Below are 23,038 nucleotides of genomic sequence, written 5' to 3' on the forward strand. Positions count from 1 at the left end.
TGTGAATATAATTATCTCCTACTTCACTCTGTAAATAAGACAAACTTGACGATCAAAAATCATTACTCTCAAAAATATGTTCTCTATGACATCTATCATGCGCCGCAACGTTTTCAATTATTAATCAAGCTTTTGAACAAAATTTCAGTCTATAATGAGACGTGTTTCACTTGCTTCCAATCATACCTAATTATCAATACTTCGAAATGACACATGAGCGTATAATTAGAATATAAGCTACCGTGAGAATAAGTATATATTGTTCTTATCTCTAAAGCCACAACATTAACAACATTACCAAATGTTTTTGCATGTTTAAAAATTAAGCATTAAAGTTCACATATTGCCGAACTCTTCTGTATGACAGGAGACTCATTTATATTCCAAAATGTGATCTAATTTACAATTCAATACGAAGTTACATTTAAGTTTGTAGTCAAAAGGATATCAATTAAGACGCGTTGTCATTTCAGACACATATCAGGTTAAGGTTCAGCTATCGTTGAACTACAGTCTCTAATGATACACTCCTTTTTAATGGTACAGCCACTATAATTCAGACGTTACCACGTGAGTATAACCATTTATTAGGAATTGACAAATGATAATTTTCTTCTAACGGGTAACACTAAAAATTCGAGCAGTCCCTTATAGTTTATCTCAACGTAGACCTCTTTAAATCGTGTCACCACTTGTCGATATGGATTTTCCTATTTTGCTACATATCTTTCCTAAAGCTTTGCCCTTTATCAAGTGTGATGTGAGTGTTAAATTTCACTTTTATGAGCGAGATCAACATTTAAATGATTAATCGACAAAGTAAACTGAAAATCCGTCGTTAGAGGGCGCTCTCTAAGCTCCTCAGGCCTTGGAACAATGGATTTTTCAGTCTATCGACAAATGTGAAAAGATAATTGTACTGCCCCTCGCCCTACATGACTAAGTAATTAACAATGTTAGGGTACGAAAAAATTGTTCACGAAGAAACAGGTATTTTATCAGCTTTATTTCAGATAAATTGATCAAATTATTCTCTTTCATTTAGTTATTTATTTATTTATTTAAAGTGGATGGTCTTGGTTACAACATATAACACAATTTACAGCATAGTCTTAAGGAAGGATGTTAAACAAATGGAAAACTAATGTAATACAGGTGATAATATAATCACTAGAAACAGTGGGTGGCTCATTGAGACACTTCAACAACCGAACAGAAAAGGCATATGACAATAGAAACGTTAATCCAGTGAAGAACCATCGTTCACAAATTTGTTGTGGAGAAAATTGCGCATCTGGGTTTTAAAGTATTGCAAATTCTTACTGCTTCATATATACTGTAGAATATCATTCCAAATTGTAGTTGCACAGTAGAAGACCTTTGTCCAGTACTTATAAACTTTTATATAAATTAGTATAAATTGTGGCTACTGGACCCATGAGTATTTAAAACATATATATCGGATACATATTGGAACTGGTTTAAATAATCAGGCGCTCCACTTTTAAGAAGTGTGAAAGTTTGTGCAGCCATGAAACAATCTGTGCGAAGGTAAAAACGAAAGTGAGGTTAGGGGTATTCCACTAGATTGGTTTCACAGTTACTTATCAGATAGAAATCAATTCGTGGTGGTTGATGGGGAACCCTCTACTCAAAGACAAAGCAGGTGTGGAGTACCTCAAGGATCTATACTTGCTCCAACTTTATTTTTGATTTATATCAATGATATCTGTAATGCAACCACTTATTTTAATTTTAGGCTGTTTGCCGACGATACAAACATATTTAGATCTGTATGTGCCCAGCAAATAAATTTGAATGACGTCACTTTTCAACTTAATGAGATCGACAAATGGTGTAAGGGAAATAAATTAACCATAAATGCAGACAAAACAAACTATATGATTATCAAAACACCCCAGAGAAGGGTTACTTTTGAGGGTAACTTGCGTATCGGTACTACAGTTATTAAAAAAGTTTCTTCAGCAGGTTATCTTGGTGTAAATATTGATTCTTCATTTTCTTGGAAATCACACATTCAGAAAATTGTAACAGGAAAAATTGGTGGAAAAGAACTAGGCCTAACACAGATATTTAAGATATATGTTCAAAGAACATAAATAAGGCCATTTGTACCATGCGGTCCACATCAGAATTCACATAAGTTCAAGAGACATAATTGCTGCTTTTGTTGAAACTTGATGTACTGCCTTCAAGATTCGAAGGTGTGTATAGAACAGAGACCGGGAATTATAATATTATCAGTAAAAAGTTCTGATAGATTCTTGGTATAAGAGAAGAGCACACTAAAGATAGGCTGGATTTTATATGTCTCTTTTTTAACCATACAATTTACAAATATAAAAGAGTTGGTAGATTTACTTCATTACTGGCGATGAAACCGAAATCATAGTCATACGTCAGAGCAGAGCAATTGATGGTTCCTTTGTGGGCCTATAGTTGATAAGAAGCAATAAAGACAACCAGACTGTTTATCTGGGATTTGTAAAGTTCAGCTGTGGGTATTCCTGGACTACACCCTGAGAGGCATAACTTTATACCAATTCACCTGTGTCTTGGAATTTCTGCATGCATAACACATGCCAAGGTTACATAATAATAATTATAATTTGCCAACTGGCGACCAAATTATCTTTGAAATGTAGCTGTGATGGTTCTTATTGGGCACTTTTTCATGAAAGTCTCATTTATCTCTTGCCAGGGGTCAGCTAACATCTGGGGTAATATGAGAATATAGATACTGAACTGGAGATGCTGCCATGGTTTTGAGATGCAACAAAATAATTTAAATATTGGCCTTCATAGAACTGCTGTATAATGGTGGAACTGACCATTTTCTACGCTACTTGGCTATCATAAATGTCCAGGAGCATCATGGATTAGATGACTTCTGTGATATTTTACTAGAAGTGTTTTAAGAGATGTAGGCATAGATGGGGAAATCCTACATTACAAATGGTATATAAATATCTGCAAAACATCAATAAATGCCATAACTTATGCCATGCATCCTAAAAGATGTTGTCAAACTTGACTGTTAAAAAGAGGAGAAATGTAAAGTCTACCACAGGTGGCGCTACATGTTATCTTCCACAAGGGTGCATTAAGTTATGAAAAGTGTTGCATGCTGTTACCAATACTTGGAACTATTTCAGCTATGTTAAAGTCACACATTGCAAGGACCAGGACAGTGACAAGTTGTTGAATAAATCAGTATGTACGGGATGGGAAATGAACAACATGTCTTCATGAAAAATTTTGATTATTAAACCATTTATCTTAGGAAAAGATGCACAATCAGCCAGTGGTTGGTTACATAGCAGAGCATACAGGGCTCTCTCAAATGCAAACAGATTTCTTGCAAATCATGGCACTAACTCATGGGTAACATATACTTGACTGTTAAAATATCCTGTTGAAATTCAGACTTTCTTAAAGAATTCGACAAATACTATTTTTTAAATTTCAGATTCCTCACATATTGGTAAACAATTACCAGGACCACGCTTTTCATCAACTTGTACAACCATCATTGTCCGTGATAACATGAATATCCTTGTCTGAACAAAATTTACAAGTTTTGTTTCTGAAGTTGCATTCTTCATTCCTGTACCACTCATCCATGTTGAATTCCGGAAAGAAAATGCTGATTTCCCTCCGAGCTGATTCCGGTGAGTCTGAAAGAGACAGAAAGTGAAAGTTGACAAAGTGTTAGGGGGTAATTTCTCAGTTTCGGTGTCTTTTGACTGTAAAGAAAACATGCATCTCCTCAAACTGTTCACCCCCCCACCCCCCAATTCCTGCTAATCAGGTCTATACACTAACCATACAAAATCATTGTGATAAGTTGAACCACGGTGGTGAAAGGGTTGAACTTAACCATGAAGCGGAATAATGTCAATGAACAACTTGACAAGTGTCAAATATCACAAAAGTAATGCACCAATTAATGTTTTTAACCTTGAGGGAGTGAGGGCCTAACAGGAATTTGATGTTTTGTCCAAGCCATTACAAATCTTGCACCCACAGGCTACAAAAATAAGTCAAATACCCAAGGTTAGAAGAAAATTTACGGTAGGCTACAAGTAGATACAGTTGTTTAGGATTTGGTGTTGCCAAATTCTGCCCTGCTGAGCGTACCGTGACGATCAAATTTCCCTGTCCTGCGATATATGATTTGCAATCAGATTCCTCCGCTGCCCTGCAAACCCCCCCAACCCTACAGCAGACATTTCTGGTAGAAACTAACAACTACGCCATCATCATAGTTATCTGTTATGTCTATACGTAGGGCCCAAGGTATCTTTTTTTCCCAACCTCTGAAGTGTGTTTGCTAAGGTTTGGCTACTTATGCACATAGTTTGGGAACCCATGTACAAATTTATAACATCTCTAGAAACCTAAGTAACATGACTGGGGAACCCTGTTAAAATTTACCAAGGTACTGCCCTCAACAAAAACACTGTTATCTATCAGTTTGCAATATATAAGTCAATTCAATTTCACTTCTAAAATGAAAGAAACAAAGTGAGCAACTTACAACGCTTACAGGCAAGCCTTGCCACTTCGATGCCTGGTATGCATGTTTTTTTACACACACTAAACGTTTTCATATCATTAACAGGAAGGAACCTAATGACTGGATGTTTGTACAGGATAAACAACAGAAAACCGACACCGAAATATATCTGACAGGTAAGCCTTGAGACAGATTACTATCACCAGTCTGGGGTGCAAATTAATGTCTTTACGACCAGATGGCTATTAACTCACACACATCCAAATTAAAGTCAGGCACACTATTACATGTATTATCATTCTGTTGTTTATCCTGTACAAACAATCCAGTCATTAGGTTCCTTCCTGTTAATGATATGAAAACGTTTAGTGTGTGTAAAAAAACATGCATACCAGGCATCGAAGTGGCAAGGCTTGCCTGTAAGCGTTGTAACATCTCCAAGGGTTAATTTTGTTCCTATATGGAGACACAGTTCAAGCACTTCATCTAGTCTATTTGGAAACTAGATAGCAGTGCAGGAGAAGTAAGGAACGCCGCCTTGTTTTTACATAATGATATGATAATAAAGAGAAAGTACAATATTAATTTCCTGTTACAGCTGTATGGAAATTTCCCCTGAAATATGGTCATGAGAAGCAATGAATTTAAATTCCATGTGCACTATTAAGAAAATAATGCTGTGGTCACTTTCCAGATGACTACTCATTGGCTGAAGGCATTCTCCGAGCCAGGTATTATCATCTGTGTGATGGAATATGACTGGTACCAATCACATTTGTCATACAGTGTCTTGGCTGTCTGAATAATGAATATGAAAACCTGGAGTAACTATATATGCATGAGAAAGGCACGAATCCAGATACATCGCAGGACATATTTTAGTACAAGTGTATCGCTCTATTATAACTGCATTGTGGCAGATGATGAAATGATTGTCTCTGTTATTTTTAGCACTAACATTTACATTATTTCATCGCAAGTGTGATAGTACACAAACTACTTTTCATTGCCATTTGTACTCTAAATTATATTCTGGATACATACTTCGATAAATGAAACTTACCAGAACCATGAGTTGCATTTCTTGTGTCTGTCAACCCATACCTCGCTCGGATGGAATCCGGTGCCAAGTCCCTTGCTCTGTTGGTTGGACAAATCATAACTTAGCATCTCCCAGATATCAATTGCTTTCACCCTGAGATGTGATACAGCCAGTACATTGATCAATACTTTAGATATAACCTAAGGCACTGCCTTTTCAAAGTTGTCTGATATCTAAAGTTTTGCAATAAGGTTTTTTGCAGATTGCCTGTATAGTCAAAGAATATTTTAGAGGATAAAGATATCAGAACACAACAATGTGTTCAATTTTCGTCATGCTCATAACTTTATTGAAAAAAAAAAACTTGGCAGCAGTACCTAAAAACTTTTGTAGGTCCCATTAGGTTTCTCCAGTGAGCTATTGCATTTTCCCTTGCCAGGATGTGAGCACTCATTGGTCCACTGGTCATGTAACCAACTAGACGATTGTAGAAGAATTTACCTTGAACACGAAATAAACAGACATGAGATAAGGATACCAAGGGATGGATCATTAGGTGTGAGGAGGGGATTATAAAGATACCTGAACATCCATTTTTATGAAGTTTTTTCAAAAACAGTGTTGACGTACAAGTTACTATGGTATGAAAAAGGCAGCATTGTGGAAGGCAAATGTGAGCAAACTTCAGTGTAAATTATTTCTGAAAATAGCTACAAAATAATTTGAATACGCTAGAGCTTGCTAAAATTGGTATTGGTCTGAGACAAGCATATCGCTTTGACTGAAAACAAAGACGAACTTTTGGAGAAAACAAACTGATGACTTTGTCAGATGTAGGAATATTATGTTGGGGTTCAATGTTTAGTGAACTCAGTGATTGCACAGCTTGTTTCACATAATGTAACAGTTTTATAACTAGTGTGCAAAAATAAACATTTGACTGAAATGTTTTCATAATACTTAAATAATTCGAGAAATTATGGATACAAGAATGATAAAATTGGTCATGAGGCGCTGACCAAGACTTGCAAAACAAACAAATGCATAAAAACAGTACTCGTCCAAACTTCAAATGGGAGAATTTGTGTTTCATTCATGCTGCTATCGTATTGTTGCTACAACTGGTAAACAACTAACGATCACAACCATCGCTACCCTCAAATTGGGCTGCTTCTATCACACGTAAAGTACTGAAGCTCTGAAGTATCAGGTATCAACAACTAGTATTAGGAAATGCATGCTGATTCGACTGTCCAATACCGCAAATGTATATCTAATTCAATACAGTCTTGCTTTAAGTATGGAGAATTCTACTTGTTGTCATATCTCCCTTCATTGCTAGGGAGCCATCATTATTTATGGCCTGGGGGTGTCAATGGAATTTAATCGGTAACTCTGAAATTTTGAATAATACCCGGTTCCCCCCCCCCCCCCCCCTTGACACCCCAGATGAATTTGAGTAACCCCCAGTGTTGGAAACTGGCCAAAATATTTGCCAGACATCAGGACAGGTAACTTTCAAAACTTGCCTGTCCTGCCAGAAAGTTGCCTGTCCTGAATTTTTGACAAATCCATTCATTCAAAAAACAAAAAACCATTATGTACTTCAAACTGTAAACAACTTTATTTTCAACATGAGTATTAACTGTGATCTTACAAACAAACTGTTCTGAATTCCACTGTTTGAAATGAATTCTAATCCGGACTTGAATACAAAATTTCTACAATAACAATGCTGATAACACTCTTATACATTTTGATGATAACCGAGTACTGGACATTTCATCATGGATCTGTGCATGGTCTCTTTGATGAAATCAGCGCTGACATGAGTCAAGAACAGATTACATCAAGTCAGTGTCCCTACAAACATCACTTTCCAGGAGATCAGAAAAGTCTGATTCATAATCAGAGTCCAGCCCCTGTCCTGCTACAAATGACTGTGTATCTGCTATCGCGCAAATCTCGCTAAGTGTGAGATTTACTACTATGAGCGACTTCCTGTTTACCCATGTTTACATGTCTCGCTTGCATTGCGTTCCAGCGTCACACAGTTTCAGTAGCATAAGCGTGTTGAAGTCGGACGTATTGGCATACTACATTTCGTTTATTTTACACAACATCTAGAAGCAGCTGATCAATGAGATTACTGGGTATGCCGTATGGGCTACTATCGAGAGCCCGACACACAGACATGGAAGTACAATTTTCCTTCCGTCCGATTGAAAAGTTACCCGTCTCGGACGGGAGGACGGGCGGTAGTTTCCAATGCTGGTAACCCCCCTCTCCAACACAGAAATTTTGACTGACACCCCCCCCCCACTTAGAAAACTTAAATATCAAGACATGTATTTGTAAAATTTACAAAAATATAGCAACAGTACAGACCTTTCATATCCTGCTAGATTATCATTGGTCATCGCGTGACGGTTGGAAAATGTGAAACCAACAAAATGAAATTCAAAGTCACAATAAAATGTAGAAGCTAGCTCACGCTATAACCAGTATCCAACCATATAGTATTGTTTACTTTGGATGGGTATCATGACAAGGTTTTCACTAAGATATCTGACAGGGCTGACTTTCAAAGTACTTGGGGGCGGCAGAACATGCAGGAGGCTGACGGGGAAAGCGTCAGAGGAGGTTGTACTCTCTCTGGTGTGGAAAAATTTAAGAAATTGATGTGTGCAATGATGCAGTCTGGTGCAATATGAGAGATGTTTTCAATTTGCATTTTTACTGAGTAAAACTGTTAGAACACCCAGAGGGGCGAGCACAAGAGGGGGCTGTCCCGATCCCGCCTCTCGCATCGAAAATTTTGAAAAACTGATGTGTGAAATGGTGCAATCTGAGAGGTGTTTCAATTCATTTTGCAACAGAAATTGAGTAACCCCCTTCTTCCTCTCCATATTTTGAGAAACCCCCCTGTAGCTTTCAATTTTTTGAGTGACCCCCCCCCCCCCCCCACATTCCTCTGACCACCCAGGCCATAAATAATGGCGGCTCCCTTAACCTACTCATTCCTGATGCCCTGTAAACAGGACCATAATCATCATTGAATGGGTTTGAACCAAACCATGTTGGTGAAAGTGTGCGGTCTTTGTGAATTACAAGGTTTCTCAGATACCCAATGTCAAAACCAAAAGATAATAATTGTAGATGGTACTAGCTCACTGTTTCCTGACCTTTGTGTTCTGCATAAAATTTACCAGCATCTTCTTTACTCCATGTCAGAATTTTTGAGTGAATGAAATAAAAATTATTTTGCAGAATGATTTCTTTGATTTCCTGAAAAAAAAAATCACACATAGGAGAACAAACTGTCAAACTATTATGCACAAGAAGTGGTGATGTTAAATCAATTATGAAACATAGTTTGATACAGAAATTGGGCATTGTATCATTCATAATGATAATCATTTCCATCCATGAATCCAAAACTTGCAAACTTCAACCACAGTCCCTTTGGCAGATGGACTGTCCTTCGAGTTGACCTTAGGACTTCACAGTTCACTCGAAAATTGTGCTGGACGAAAAGCAGTACTTGCTTGCTGGCTGCATCAACTCACTGTCAGCTAAGCTATAGTGAGTAACCACAGCTGGCCAGAGGACACCAACAGTATACGCCCTCTATAGACGGCAGACCACACATTTCATTAGACGAAAAAATCCATTCCATAAAACTGGTCCAATAATCATTTTCATTCAAGGTAATTCATTACCAGGTCCATGGCACATTTGTGATTTACAAAATTAAGTAGGACCATTCTGAACCACTGATAGTTAGGGGTGGTACCAGGTGTCCGGTAAGCGTACAGCATGCTTCACCTGCATGCCTGGCATTAAACGCGTTGAACGATCGAGAACGAGAAACAGGGATGAAATACCTGAACTTTTAGAGGTTGTGCGACGACATCAGGTTTTATTACCGCGAGGGTGAGTTCCAGAACATTTGCAGCACGTTTGACAACACCAACCGATGTCATTTCAGAATAATCATGCTAATCCATAGGGCGCAGCCATTGTTGTACTTTCTTCTTGACAACCTAAGGAGTGTACATGACGATAAAATCTGTTCATTAAATATTACGCTTGACAGGGGCAAATAAAATATGAGAACGTTAACCTGGAACCATTTGATGTGTTTTAGCCCTGTCCAAGAGCACAATAATGATTAAATTTCCCTCTCTTTTTTTCGACTCATATTGCTTTTTGGTATTGGTCTAAGCGGCCTTATCAACAGCGCGACAGCGCCAGTGCACAGGTGAGAGCCGGTCTCTGACAAGCTTGATGATCGGGGGAATAAGGTAAGAAAACATACGGTTCGAAGCAGGGACCTGTCTTACACCTGACTCGGTTGCCTAAATGTTTGATTTCGTAAGCAATCTCTGCTCTCCGTTACTACCTCTATGTTGAGGGGAACTGCATGTGCATGTATTTGTACTTCGTAATGTAGTTCGGGTGTTGTACTTGAAGTTGAACTCAGCATCTATTTTTTACATCCATGAACTCAGATATCGCAGCAAGTCACAGTCTGGCAGACGACCATGCATGATAATTGAGGCCTCCGCAGTCGCCGAAAACCCAATCGTGTTACAAGTGTAGGGGCAACGGGGCGTTTCTTTACACCATTTACATATGAAATACAGCCCTTCAGCCTCAATTGTAGGGATTCCTTCTCAATGCCAGTAAACAATAGGTGACCCCGCCGAGTTCCATTGGCTAAAATGTAAACAAAATTTATTGATACTAGCAGAGTAAGAATTGCGACCTTGAAGATCTTATGAAGTTATGTGCAGGGCTTGCCTTACACGTCCGTTCTTCAAGTGACTTATGGGTTACACACACACGCCTACAAGGTACGACCGTAGAGCCAAGTAAGTTGGTAAATTGTAAATCTGTGCGTCATGGACGCTGTTTAAACACTTATTACTCTTTCTTTTCTTATAGCAGACGGTCTAACGGCACAGAAACACAAGTCTAATACCAGACTAGTTAATACTGGACTTTGCTGATTACTTGGACCGTTTAGAATGATATGCCGAAAATGTGCAAAACTGTTCCCATTCCTGATCCTCATGGGCACTGCTTGCCTGTTCATCCAGCTGACATTCCTGTTTTCTACCAAAGAGTCGATTGCAAAATACGGAGATGAAAGTTCACCTCAGAACACTGGAGTGCTTCAGAAAGTCAAGGCAGCTGGTGCACAGGACCATGCTGCCAGATTACTCATTGCCAAAGAAACGTCTAATCTCAAGCAACTTCCACTTCCGAAGCATGGTGAGATAAATGCGGATAGAGACCCACGATTCTGTAAAGTACAGGGACTCACAGAAGGGAGCAAATGCTCGTCTCTCACGTCTGGGAGTCTCAACGACATTACACAAGTTCAGCACATAATAAACGGGTCGTGGGGAGAAAACTTAAAAGTGATCCCGGATGATGCCATCATCAGGTGGACCTTTCACTGCAATGTGTTTAAAGAGAAACGAGAATACATTTTAGAGCCACTGTCAGCAGAGGAGGGTGCATACCCGATTGCCTACAGTATTGTTGTGCACAAAGAAGCAGCTCAGGTTGAGAGGCTACTCCATGCTATATACATGCCACAGAATTTGTACTGCATTCACATTGACATGAAAGCATCTGACGAGTTCAAGCAAGCCATTGTTAACCTTGCCAGCTGCTTTGAAAACGTCTTCATCGCATCCAAACTCGAGAATGTCATCTACGCCACAGCTTCTCGGTTACAAGCTGATCTCAACTGCATGGAAGATTTGATCAGGGACAAGGTAAAATGGAAGTACTTGATCAATCTCTCAGGGCAAGACTTCCCTCTGAAAACCAACCGTGAAATCATGCAGCAGTTGAAAGCCTTCAAAGGCTTGAATGACATCCCTGGCGTACTGGCTGATGGCTTTGTGAAAGAGAGAACAGATTTTGTTTACAGTGTAGAAAATGGTCAAGTTGTACATGGCAGAGCAACGAAAGCGCCGCCGCCTCACAACATTACCATATACTTTGGCAATGCATACAATGTCTTCAGCCGAGAATATGTCCACTGGGTTCTCAACGACAAGATACCAAAGGATTTTCTCCAGTGGTCCCAGGATACCTATTCTCCAGATGAGCACTATTGGGTTTCCCTGCAGCGTATTCCAGGAATTCCAGGTGGTTATCCAAAGGCCACCTGGGGTTCCACTGCCAGGGCCATTAAATGGTCTCAGTATGATGGTAAGCTTTACCCCAAATGTGCAGGCCAATATGTCCGCCAAGTTTGCGTGTTTGGAGTCGGCGATTTACCGTGGCTCACATTTCAACACCATCTCTTCGCAAACAAATTTGACCTCAACCTTGACCCTGTTGTGGTCCAATGCTTGGAAGAGTGGTTGAAAAACAGGCTTCTTAGACTTGTTAACTGGAGCAATTTCCCGCACAATCTGTACGGTGACAACTAAAATTGAAACTTTACTTATACTTCAAGAAAAGTACTCAAAGACTTACTAGCTTTAATATTCAAAAATCACTCACATTTTTTAATTATCTTTTCTAAATTCTTTCTCATTATTTTGTTAACTAATATATTTTAAATTTATAGACAGTAATCATTGTTAGCCAGAGTCTATGAAAACATTAAAACAGTACTAAAATTCTGTCCTTTGTGGAAGTGATAATCAGTTTCTTGAAATTTTGGCGGTGAAGTTACAATTGCCTGTGATACTTGTACAAATCATAGTACAGTAATTATCAAAATAACTGTTTACACATTAAAAAATGAACATTGTGAAATAGATGAAAGATTAATTTATGTTGAAATATCGAATAATGCTTTGTGACTTGAACAGTCACTATTTGGTGGAATAATTCTCACTTTCCTCATTGTTAAAATGTACGATGGTATCTTAAGATTAGGGTATGTACAGACATGGTATGGCCATAAACCAGCAATGTGTTTTGTATGCAGTGCACACAGGGTAAAATTATAATTTTTGTGTACAGACCATGAACATGGCTAATAGAATAGACAAAATAATAATGGTAATCAAGAAATATTAGCAATTTATATCAGGACTGTCAGCTTTAAGGTAATTACATTTCAGGTACTGTTACTTGCATGAAACCATCACAACTGAATGCAAGCATGTATTGTCATTGGTGTTCACTGAAGTCAACACAAAGTTTGTGATATTCACTGTACAGAGTGTCAATGGCACTCCTGTTTCAGTTATGACTGGTTCCGTTTTGTAAAGATGGGCACCAGAACTTGCACAAAGCGTGAAAGATTTATCTCATAAGTCATTTGAAAATTTCACAGTTCATATGTGTTTGTATATATTTGGAATGCATGCACGGTAAATATTCTGTGGCACTCTGCCAGTGTTCACAAAATGCTGAAGAATTCTTAGTGGGTGTTTTCCAAATGAGCATCACAATGGGGTATAATGTAAGGTGGCATTTATATAAACTGGTGTGCGTATGTTTTGTGCGTTAAAGCTCAATCAGCTTGTTAACAGTTGATGTATATGCCACTATTTGTGTTCTGTCCGTGAAATAATTTTCTTGTTCCGCTGCCAATATCATGTTGGCGTTCCTATCATCCAACCTGTCAACACAGCCAGTATGTCTGTGATGTTAAAGTTGTAGTCGACATGTGAATTTCAGTCTGGAATGTTGTAGTTTAAAAGTGAAGTTTAGTCTGGAATGGAATGCACTTGTCAACTATAACATTGCATGTTTTACACAATGTATTATATTGGCAACACTATTACTTTGTATTTAAACATACTCCTGAAATTACATTTATGGATATTTTATCGAAAGTTGTAGCTAGTGTATGGTTAGCTACGCGTGGCAGGGCTGTGTATTACTGGCTACAGGCCTACCACAGCAGGTGGTAGGAGGCCTATCACCGGTAACCCACAGCCCTCAGAGCTATTGTATGGTTAAAATGTGTACAGCCACTTTGGCTCAGAGGGCACACCAGAAATTGTTTGTTCTCTGAATCTCACAATAACCAACAACACAGACAAGTGTGTTACCGGGGGATGGGAGATTTCTTATCAATACAACAATCAGTGTTTCATGAATGATGTCATGAACAAAGGCAAGCACTCAATGTGTGAAGAGTTTCCCATCCAAAAAGTACTGTATAGATTGTGGCAATAGACATTCAGAGCATTCATTTACCAATAATCCTTTTTCCAAAGGTTCTGTGATCCAACTCAGGTATGTTTTGAAAAAGTATGAACCTCAAAATTCAAACACTTTAACCTTTGCTCAGCCTTTCCATGGAGGCACATTATTCCATGTGGAAATCAAGAACAAAATCCAGGGATCACCATACAAACTTTCGTACCAGAGAAACAAATTACCCCATCTGTACCAACTGTTGAAATTCAAAATGGCTGCCATCCCTGTGTTAACTTTTTGCAGAGAACGAAATTTTTGATTTTCCCTAAAATAACCCAGTGAAAACTTGTTTTCAGTAGGTTTGTTTTGAATGTTTACTGTGAGTTAAGCTGTTTAGCTTGTCACCAAAGTGTCTATACATGTGAAATGGACTATTTTACATTTAAATTCTTGTCCAGACCAGAATTTACAGGTCAATAATAAAAGTGCAATCTGTACATGTAGAGGATAAGTTGACAAGCTGAATACTGTTTATCTCAATATGCTGGTGGGAGTAGAACAAGAAACGAGGGTTGACATAAAAAATAAGAATAGTGAAAAAATCTTCAAAAGTTACAGCTACTGGCGCTGTGAACCACTTCCAGTGCAACATCACGGGATCAAACTTTGTGATAAAAAGTGTTTCAGCAGCTTACTGTTCAGAATGCTGGGCTACTCATTTTTCTTTCCCAGGTCGCAGTGACACATATGATAGGGATTGTTGGCTATAAAAAAAGATGCATGGTTTCACATGTTGTTGGCCAAGGACAGTAACCCATGCATTTATTGTCATGTATGCCATTGAGGTGTCACTGAAGCATATGCTACTGTAGTAATTATTCAGCAACAAAGTATTTGCTAACTGATGCAGATATCCATCAAAGTCACCCTGTTATTGAAACCACAAAAAAAAATGGCTACTTAATGCAAGTTTGGTGTTTACTACAACCTTGGCTTGAATCACCAAGGCTATTGAATTCACCAACTTGATAAATTTGTACGGAGGGAATTGCATGGGGGTCAAACTTCACATGAATGATTCCTTTACACATCAGGTCAGTATTTACGCTGTTCTGTGGACAAAAAGTCCATTATAATTGAGTCAAATCAATTGTGATGTCTGTTTTTTGAGAAAGATAAGGTAGAATGGGCCTCGGCGACAGATACTAGGACTCTCAAATTTTTCCAATGCTTTTCTGGTCTACCACTTGTGGGCTGTCATTTTCAAGCTCTTGAAGTAAGAAAAATTCTTACAATCTCAGTTTTCGGAAAATTGAAAATTTAATGTTTATCCACTGAGTTAACAGGGATGGCGGCCATTTTGAATAGCAAACATTGGTAAATTTTACGTTATTTGTTTCTCTAGTACCAAACTTTGCACGGTGACCCTGATTTTTTTATGATTTGGTAAGAGTTGAAAGTCATTAAGCAAGGTTTGGACAGAAGATAAGTTTTCCACTTTTGACTCTTGAGGTGCATACTACTGTAAAGTGTGTTGGTTCCTTAGCAGTGGCTCAAGCCTGATTTTACAAGGTTCTTACAAGAAAGGACACATGCAAAACAACTGAGAAATGCAATCAGATTAGGCAGAAAATGAGGCCAGACACAACTACAAATTTAATTATTTATTTTTTTACAAAATTTATTGTCTTTGTCGAACAAATGGTACTCAGCTGTTCTGTTCAGTGACTCCAAGTCTGGTTACAGAGTATCAGTGACTCAGAGTGCAGATCATGTATATCAGTGTGTACCCTCCCAGCTAAATTGATGCACCACTGATCTGAAAAGTTTAATCAGAAAAACTTCACATATTGTCTTGATTCTACTGTCCTGAATTTCATGCAAAATAACTTCCTGAGATTCTGAAATTGACTCAAAGAGTTCAACAATTTTTTGAGTTACAAGGAATACAGATTTCTTCGACATAACTCAAGAATTAATATACAATGTACAGTGATCTTTTATACATACATATGACTATTATTTCCACAGAAATGCAAAATATGTATACACACATATAAAATATGTGTATAAACTATGTGTATCTGTGTGTGTATATATATACAGGCACACACATACACACACACACATACATACAAGTGTATAGTCACAACATGTTTGTGTACCTACTTTAATACTTACTTTTTTGAATTGCTTTCAGAGGATTTGTCTTTCTAAAACTCAAATTGATTATTTTACTTGCGGCCGAAATCTGTCACATTGATAGTTTATTTTTTTTTGTACATTTTAATATAAATTATACGAATGACTGGAGATCTTTCCATTAAGCTTTTATTTGAGGCTGTTTATAGTTTGCACAAAGTGTACTAATTTATTTACTTCAGGATGTAATATTATCTTAAGATTAATATTATCTTTATTTTCATACACATCTTTTTTCTTTCATTTTATATTTTTCATTGTATATCTGATGATCTCATGGATTTATTGAAGCTAATTTTTTTCCCTGTTAAATTATAGACCCACATGAAAAACTCAAGGGTCTATGGTTAAATTCCAATACAACCACAGAGGACAATTAATGACAGGAAATATGGTGGAGGTGTTTTTCCCTACTGATAACAGATTTTCCTGCAATATTTTGGTGAAACTAAGGGCAAATTTACCAAGAATTTTTGAAAAATTAGCTTACATTCCACTGCAATATGAATCACAGGGGTGGTGCAGTAGCTAAATTTGGTGATAAAAGGATCATTTTAACTTCTATTGTCTCTTTAATAGACTTAAATTATACCTTGCCTGTTCTACTGGAAGTCTCCATCATGTCTATTTACAGATGTACCAAAGCCCTGTGTTGAAAAGTAAACGGTCTGCTTACCAACTGTGTATCCGCCTTTTTGATATGTAAATATTGTCAAATTATACATATAGGGTCAGTATTGTTAGGCATATGTTCCATTTCATTAGTTCTGCTGTACAGTACATCATTCCAAAAAAATGCTGTATTCATGTCTCCTGTAGCATGTCTTCTACAAAGAGTGTTGGTAGGTCCTTTATTTTCACCCACTGGGGTGTGAAGAAAACAGCAAAATTGATAACTTTAAACATTATCTCGCAAAAACTGACCAAAAAAAGTGTTTATGGTTATTTGAGGAGTTTTTATTTTCACCTCATTAGATCCGTCTCAGTTTTTTTCTAGTGTCAGTATTGTAGAATATAACCCATATTGCTGTCCAAATATTCACTGGTATATTTTGACAGAAACACTGTCACAACTCTGATCAGGTATGGTGTTTAAAGTATAGCTTGCTTGTGATAAACTTCAGGACTTGGGTGTTTTGTGTAATGGCGCACATTTATAAGCGTTGACCTGCATAGAGATTTCAGATTTTCTGCTATGATCTGATGGGGCATACCTTATATGGTATCTCGTACGACTGTACCGGTACCCTGTTCAAATGTTCAAAATCTGTGTTGTTTGTGAAGTGTTTATACAGCAAACATTAATCAGCACTTTTTGTCCATATACTTGTATTTTCTAATGCAGGGTGTGTGCGTAGGTAGCACTGATGTATGTGCTAGCTGTAGCCATATTTGTTCTATGTCAACTTTTAACCTCTCTTCATCAAGAATACATTGTGAAAAAGAATTTCAGCACGGAAGTACTGGTAACACCCACATTCCTTGTACTTCATAAGTGTTAAACACATGCACATTGGGAGGTCTCATTTCGGCTAAGAAAACATTGCGCAATTAACTTATAATTTAGCGGTTTCATGATAAAAAAAGTTTTAAGTCCTTGATCAAGCCCTTTGACTGTAAATGTGACAGTCTACAAAAATTTAATTTATGTGTAAGATATTTCTTAGTTTTTGTAAAAGTATTCAAGATTTACAAAAAAATTCACTTTTGTCAGTCACACCTTGAAAGACATTTATGTAAGTCACACCTCGAGAATGATAGAAAATATGGCATTTTCATGATCACTCATTAATTTCCATGAGACAAATTACAGGAAAATGAGACAAATTACAGAAAACAATCCTGGATTTAAAATTCAAGAATTCCTGTTGGGAACTGTGCAAGATAAGTTGCATGTATGCATTCCTCGTAGAAATGCAACAGATTATGATATTACAAAATATCTAATATCTATCATGGATACGTGAAATTAACTTTTCAAGATATTTGGATTTTTAACCAAACAGTAACTGATCTACAAGAGCTAGACTTCGTTGTTTGGAGTTATTACTTTTTAAAATTTTGTTCAAGTGAACAAACCCGTTGTCTGTACTCAGTTGTAGGCTATATACCAGTAGATTTCTTATTATTTATCGGCCAGAAGCGCTAACTTTCAATGATTTTTCATTATTTTTGTTCTTTTTACAATTGCAAGTTCTTGTTCTACTTCCAAAAGCATGTTGAAAGACCAATCATTTGTTTACAAACATAGCATCTGTACAAAGTAAATGCACTGTTACTGTTTACATTAAGTTCTAGTCCGGACCAGAATTCAAATGTAAACTGCCGTATAATAAAGTCTAGACATACACAGGCAGAGTTGATAAGATTGTGTCATCTCAATGTGCTTAGGGAGTAGAACAAGAAACTGTAGTTGACTTTAAAAAAACAAAATAGTAAAAAAATTATGGCAAGTTACAGGGTACATGCTCTTTATAAGTGTTGTTGAATTTTTAATGTTCAATTTTTTGGTTTTGAATAAATCTGGTAGTATGTAGTCCATTCCATGACTATTTTCACAAGAATTTGTGACTCCTTGCCATTCCAATAGTCCATTAAGACCAGTAAATACTGATTGAGTTTTGTGTTGTAAACATTTTGTACTGGTCCGTACAACTCATTCCAGAGATTTGAATTTTGCAGATCAGAAACTGATTCAGACTGTTAACAGCCACTTCAAAAGATTTTTTGGACCCTGGAGTTCAAAGGGTCAACCATAGTATAAAGTGTTACTGTGACCAATTATTAAAAATGTAAGTTTTACTAAAACCTTTTTGTCATGTTTTTGAGAGAGAGAGAGAGGTAGGAGTCATTAGACATTAGTTCAGTTTACCCAGATCAAATTATTAGAATTTTGCAGTACTGCATTGTAAGATTTTTGTGAACAAATACCTCATAGAATTTACTATAATATGAAATATGTGGATAAATCTTTATACTGTGATAAATTAACAATTTATGTGGAATAAATGATAGAATGTGTGTGTAATGCGTATAGAATTATTCTGTTACTCATGTATTTTTAGTGATGAAAATTCTCAACAAAGTTGACTGTGGAACAACACAACACTGTCCTAGACAGTGTGTTTTGAATAGTGTCGGAGGAATTTACAGTCAGTGACTGTGTTTATTGGTCAGTGTTATGTCATCATTTTATTGTGTATAGCAGATTTTTAAATAAATTTTAGATGGAAGCCATCTTGCCTGGTTTTCTTCTCTTTTTTTTTGCAATGCATGGCTATGTCATGTTTACACATTGACTCCTTGTTGCATGCACACTCACTCACTCACCCACTCACTACTTTAATTTGATCTACAGTAACTCTATCCCAGAGTAACCATGATTGAGCAGACAAAAAATAACTACTGGTATGATTATTGAAAAGACAAACAAGGAATAAAAGTATTAAAATTGTGTGTCCCAAGCTTGACTGATTGGAATGATGGAATAAATTTTTGGAGATCAAAATTTGAAAGAGCCTCCGTTAGCAGCTCAAAGTGTTGAGTAGTTTTTGTTAGCTAAGAACATTGAAGTTGTGATCATGAAGAACAGAATGTTCCTTATATATAGATGGATGAAAGTACAATGATCCAATCAATGATTGGCAGCATAATTGTCCACCATTTTGATGAGTGCAAAAGTGTTTTGAAATCTATGTCATATGTCATCACCATATAGCTTTCCCAACAGCCACAGGGAAAAACTGCTGACCCTCTGGATTACAAAGCTGAGCGCTTGCTGATCAACTGTTGCCGCCTTGATCTGACAAAGCTGACGAATATCTTTGCACCACATAACGTCCATGTAATTGCCAATCAGAAATTACACAGTACCAAGACAGCAACAAGTCTGTAGCTTTTCATACTTTTAACCTACATTTCTTCCAAAAGCATTTTGATATACAAAGTACTAGCCCTTTCAAATGACACACTGTAAACAATATGTTACTGTTGACAAATGAATTCTGGTCCTGATTGAATTTCAGTTGACCTTTGACCTTGCATACAAGTTGTGTTGACAGCTTGAAGGCTGGGCATGTCATCATTGTTTCGCGGAGAACCATTTGATTTCTTTTTTTTTTTGGGGGGGGGGGGTATGGAGGAAATAGGTATGGGAGCAAATTTTTTTTTCCTGTCACAGTGACAGCAATTTTTTTTTCTACTGTCAGAGCTGCATCAATTTTTTTTTTCCAAGTGGAGTAGCAATGCAAATTTTTTTTTCTTTGTCATCAAGTTTGTGATGCGTTGTATATAAGGGAGCCGTCATTATTTACGGCCTGAAACTCAGAAATTTCAAGTGACCACCCCCCCCCCCACCCCCCCGTCAACCATGATGAATTTGAGTAACTCCCCTCTCTAACTCTGAAATTTTGACTGATCCCCCACTTAGAAAAGTTAAATACAAATACATGTATTTGTAAAATTTACAAAATACAGCAACAGTAAAGCCCTTTGAAATCCGGATGTACTCTGGTAGACTATCATCAGTTATCTCATGATGGTTCAAAAAAGGTGAACCCATCAAAATGAAATTGCAAGTCACAATAAAATAAAGATATAAAAGCTCACGCAGTATCTAACCATACAGTATATTGTTTAATTTGGATGGGTATTATGACAGGGTTTTTAGTCCCCCCGGACACCGTCCGGGGGGACTTATAGGTTTGGTCATGTCCGTGCGTGCGTCCGTGCGTGTGTGCGTCCGTCCGTCCGTTCACGCAGATATTTCAGAGATGCCTGGAGCGATTTCATTCAAACTTGGTACAAGGATTACTTCATATGTCATACAGATGCACGTTAATTTGTTTTTTGATACGATCCAATATGGCCGCCAGGCGGCCATTTTATTATGATTTTTTCATGTACAGAGCCATAACTCAGACATGTTGCAACCGATTTTATTCAAAGCTGGTACAAGGACATTGACCAATGTCATAGATATGCACATCAATTTGTTTTGTGATACGATCCAATATGGCCGCCAGGCGGCCATTTTGTTACGATTTTTTCATGTACAGAGCCATAATTCAGGCATATCTCAACCGATTTTATTCAAACTTTGTACAAGGACATTGACCTATGTCACACATATTCACGTCGATTTATTTTGTGATACAATTCAATATGGCCGCCAGGCGGCCATTTTATTACGATTTTTTCATGTACAAAGCCATTACTCAGGCATGCTTTAACTGATTTTATTCAAAGTTGGTACAAGGACATTGACCAATGTCATAGATATGCACGTCAATTTTTCATGTGATACGATCTAATATGGCCGCCGTGCGGCCATTTTGTTACGATTTTTTTCATGTACAGAGCCATAACTCGGGCATATCTCAACGGATTTTATTCAAACTTAGTACAAGGACGTTGACCAATGTCATACATATTCACGTCGATTTGTTTTGTGATACGATTCAATATGGCCGCCAGGCGGCCATATTATTACGATTTTTTCATGTCCTGAACTACAACTCAGACATGTATCAAGCGAGTTTATTCAAAAGTATTTTTATCATAGACCTAATGAAGAGGACTCTATCCTCTCTGAGGACCTGTAATCAAAGTACCCATTAACAAGTGGGGACTGTGTCATCAACGATGACTTTTCACTAGGATATCTGACCGGGCAGAATTTGAAAGTACAGGGGGAGAACACGTGAGAGGCTTAGGGGGAAAGTGTCACAGGGGCTTTCCCCTATCTTGCATGGAAAGTTTAAGATATTGGTGTATGCAATGGTGCAGTCTGGTGCGATCTGAGAGGTGTTGTTTAATTTTTTTTTACTAAGTGAAAGTGTTAGAACACCCCAAGGGGGAGAGCACGAGAGGGGGTTTCCCCTTCTCGTATTGGAAATTTTGGGAAATTGATGTGTTTAATGGTGCAATCTGAGAGGAATTTCAGGTTATTTTGCATTTGGTAAAACTGTTTGAAAATGACATTGAAAACACTGCAATATTTTTTTACATTTTATGCATGATCAGTGTTTGTGTCACAATATTCAACAACCAAACAATGACAATACAATTTGTAAAAAACAGTTCTGTTTGCCAGAGACTGAAGATAAATATACAGGAACGGAAAATCTGTGACCTTCTTGTGTCATTTCTCCAGCTGAAAGCTTCTAATGAAAAGCATGAATATGATATGTTTAACTGTCAAAATGGTCATTGAACTGAGGTAAATGAAAACATGTTTCTGTGATAATAAAGGATGAATTCACAACAGTTCAGTTTTGTCCTAGATCCTGTGAAAATTTTGAGACATTGATGTGCGCTACGGTGCAGTGTAGTGCAATCCGATAGGTATTTTAAATTTGTCTTTTACCAGTAACACTGTTAGAAGACCCAAGGGGGAGAGCACCAGAGGGGGTGCCCCCCTCTCGCATTGAAAATTTTGAGAAATGGATGTGTGCAATGGTGCAATCTGAGATGTGTTTCAATTTATTTCGCCAAAAAAAATTGAGTAACCCCGTCCCCCTTCTTCCTCTCCACATTTTGAGTAACGCCCCCTGAAGTTTTCAATTTTTTTAGTGACCCTCTCCCTTGTATTTCATTGCATTTGTTGTTCCACAATTTTTCATCGTCAACTTGTACATCTTCCTAATATATTTATATTGAGAGAATAATATATTGATTTTAACACTAGTTTATCGACTCCTGTCTTGTGTTTTAAAATTTTCACAATTTACAGAAGTCAAAAGTCCCCTTTAGATAGTGCCTATGCCATTGAGATATTGCAACAGAAATCATTTCTTGGGTCAGAAAAGGGAAGGAAAACATTGAGTGTGCACACTGAGGTGTAAGTAGACCTATGTAGTGCATGCTTATATCATAAGTGCTGGGAAAAACATAAGAATTGTTTGTGGTAAAAACATTTGCGCCGCCTATGGCGGCGCGCCAGCAAAGAATACATGAGAATAGGGTTTCCAAATTTTGCTAATTTCTGGTGCATTGTGACAATTTTTTTTTTCACTTCTGTCTGTTATGACAATTTTTTTTTTCTCAGGTCATGGCAGGATCAATTTTTTTTTTCTTCTATCTCACCTGGCGACAAATTTTTTTTTCTCAAAATCCTCCATACC

The 23,038-nt window shown here is 37.4% G+C and overlaps 2 protein-coding genes across 3 annotated transcripts; one reads left to right on the plus strand and one right to left on the minus strand.

Annotated features, from left to right (window-relative positions):
* Window positions 1-989: 989 nt before the first annotated feature.
* LOC139132996 (nucleoside diphosphate kinase 6-like) lies at window positions 990-9,633 on the minus strand. The gene is made up of 5 exons (XM_070699339.1): window positions 9,470-9,633; window positions 8,768-8,870; window positions 5,960-6,083; window positions 5,604-5,680; window positions 990-3,698 (listed from the first exon to the last, which is right to left on the minus strand). The coding sequence occupies exons 1-5, from the start codon at window positions 9,566-9,568 to the stop codon at window positions 3,535-3,537; spliced, it is 567 nt and encodes a 188-aa protein (XP_070555440.1). The 5' UTR covers window positions 9,569-9,633; the 3' UTR covers window positions 990-3,534.
* Window positions 9,634-9,783: 150 nt separating this feature from the next.
* Window positions 9,784-19,151, plus strand: LOC139132995 (N-acetyllactosaminide beta-1,6-N-acetylglucosaminyl-transferase-like). 2 transcript variants are annotated; one of them, XM_070699338.1, is made up of 2 exons: window positions 9,784-9,889; window positions 10,536-19,151. In XM_070699338.1, exon 2 carries the CDS (start codon window positions 10,616-10,618, stop codon window positions 12,038-12,040), a length of 1,425 nt encoding a protein of 474 aa, XP_070555439.1. In that variant the 5' UTR covers window positions 9,784-9,889; window positions 10,536-10,615; the 3' UTR covers window positions 12,041-19,151. The 2 variants fall into 2 exon arrangements, with proteins under 2 accessions (XP_070555439.1, XP_070555438.1); XM_070699337.1 differs by having other exon boundaries at window positions 9,801-9,889; window positions 10,533-19,151.
* The last annotated feature ends 3,887 nt before the right edge of the window (window positions 19,152-23,038 follow it).

The sequence above is a fragment of the Ptychodera flava genome, chromosome 5, assembly GCF_041260155.1.
Source record: "Ptychodera flava strain L36383 chromosome 5, AS_Pfla_20210202, whole genome shotgun sequence".
Lineage (NCBI taxonomy): Eukaryota > Metazoa > Hemichordata > Enteropneusta > Ptychoderidae > Ptychodera > Ptychodera flava.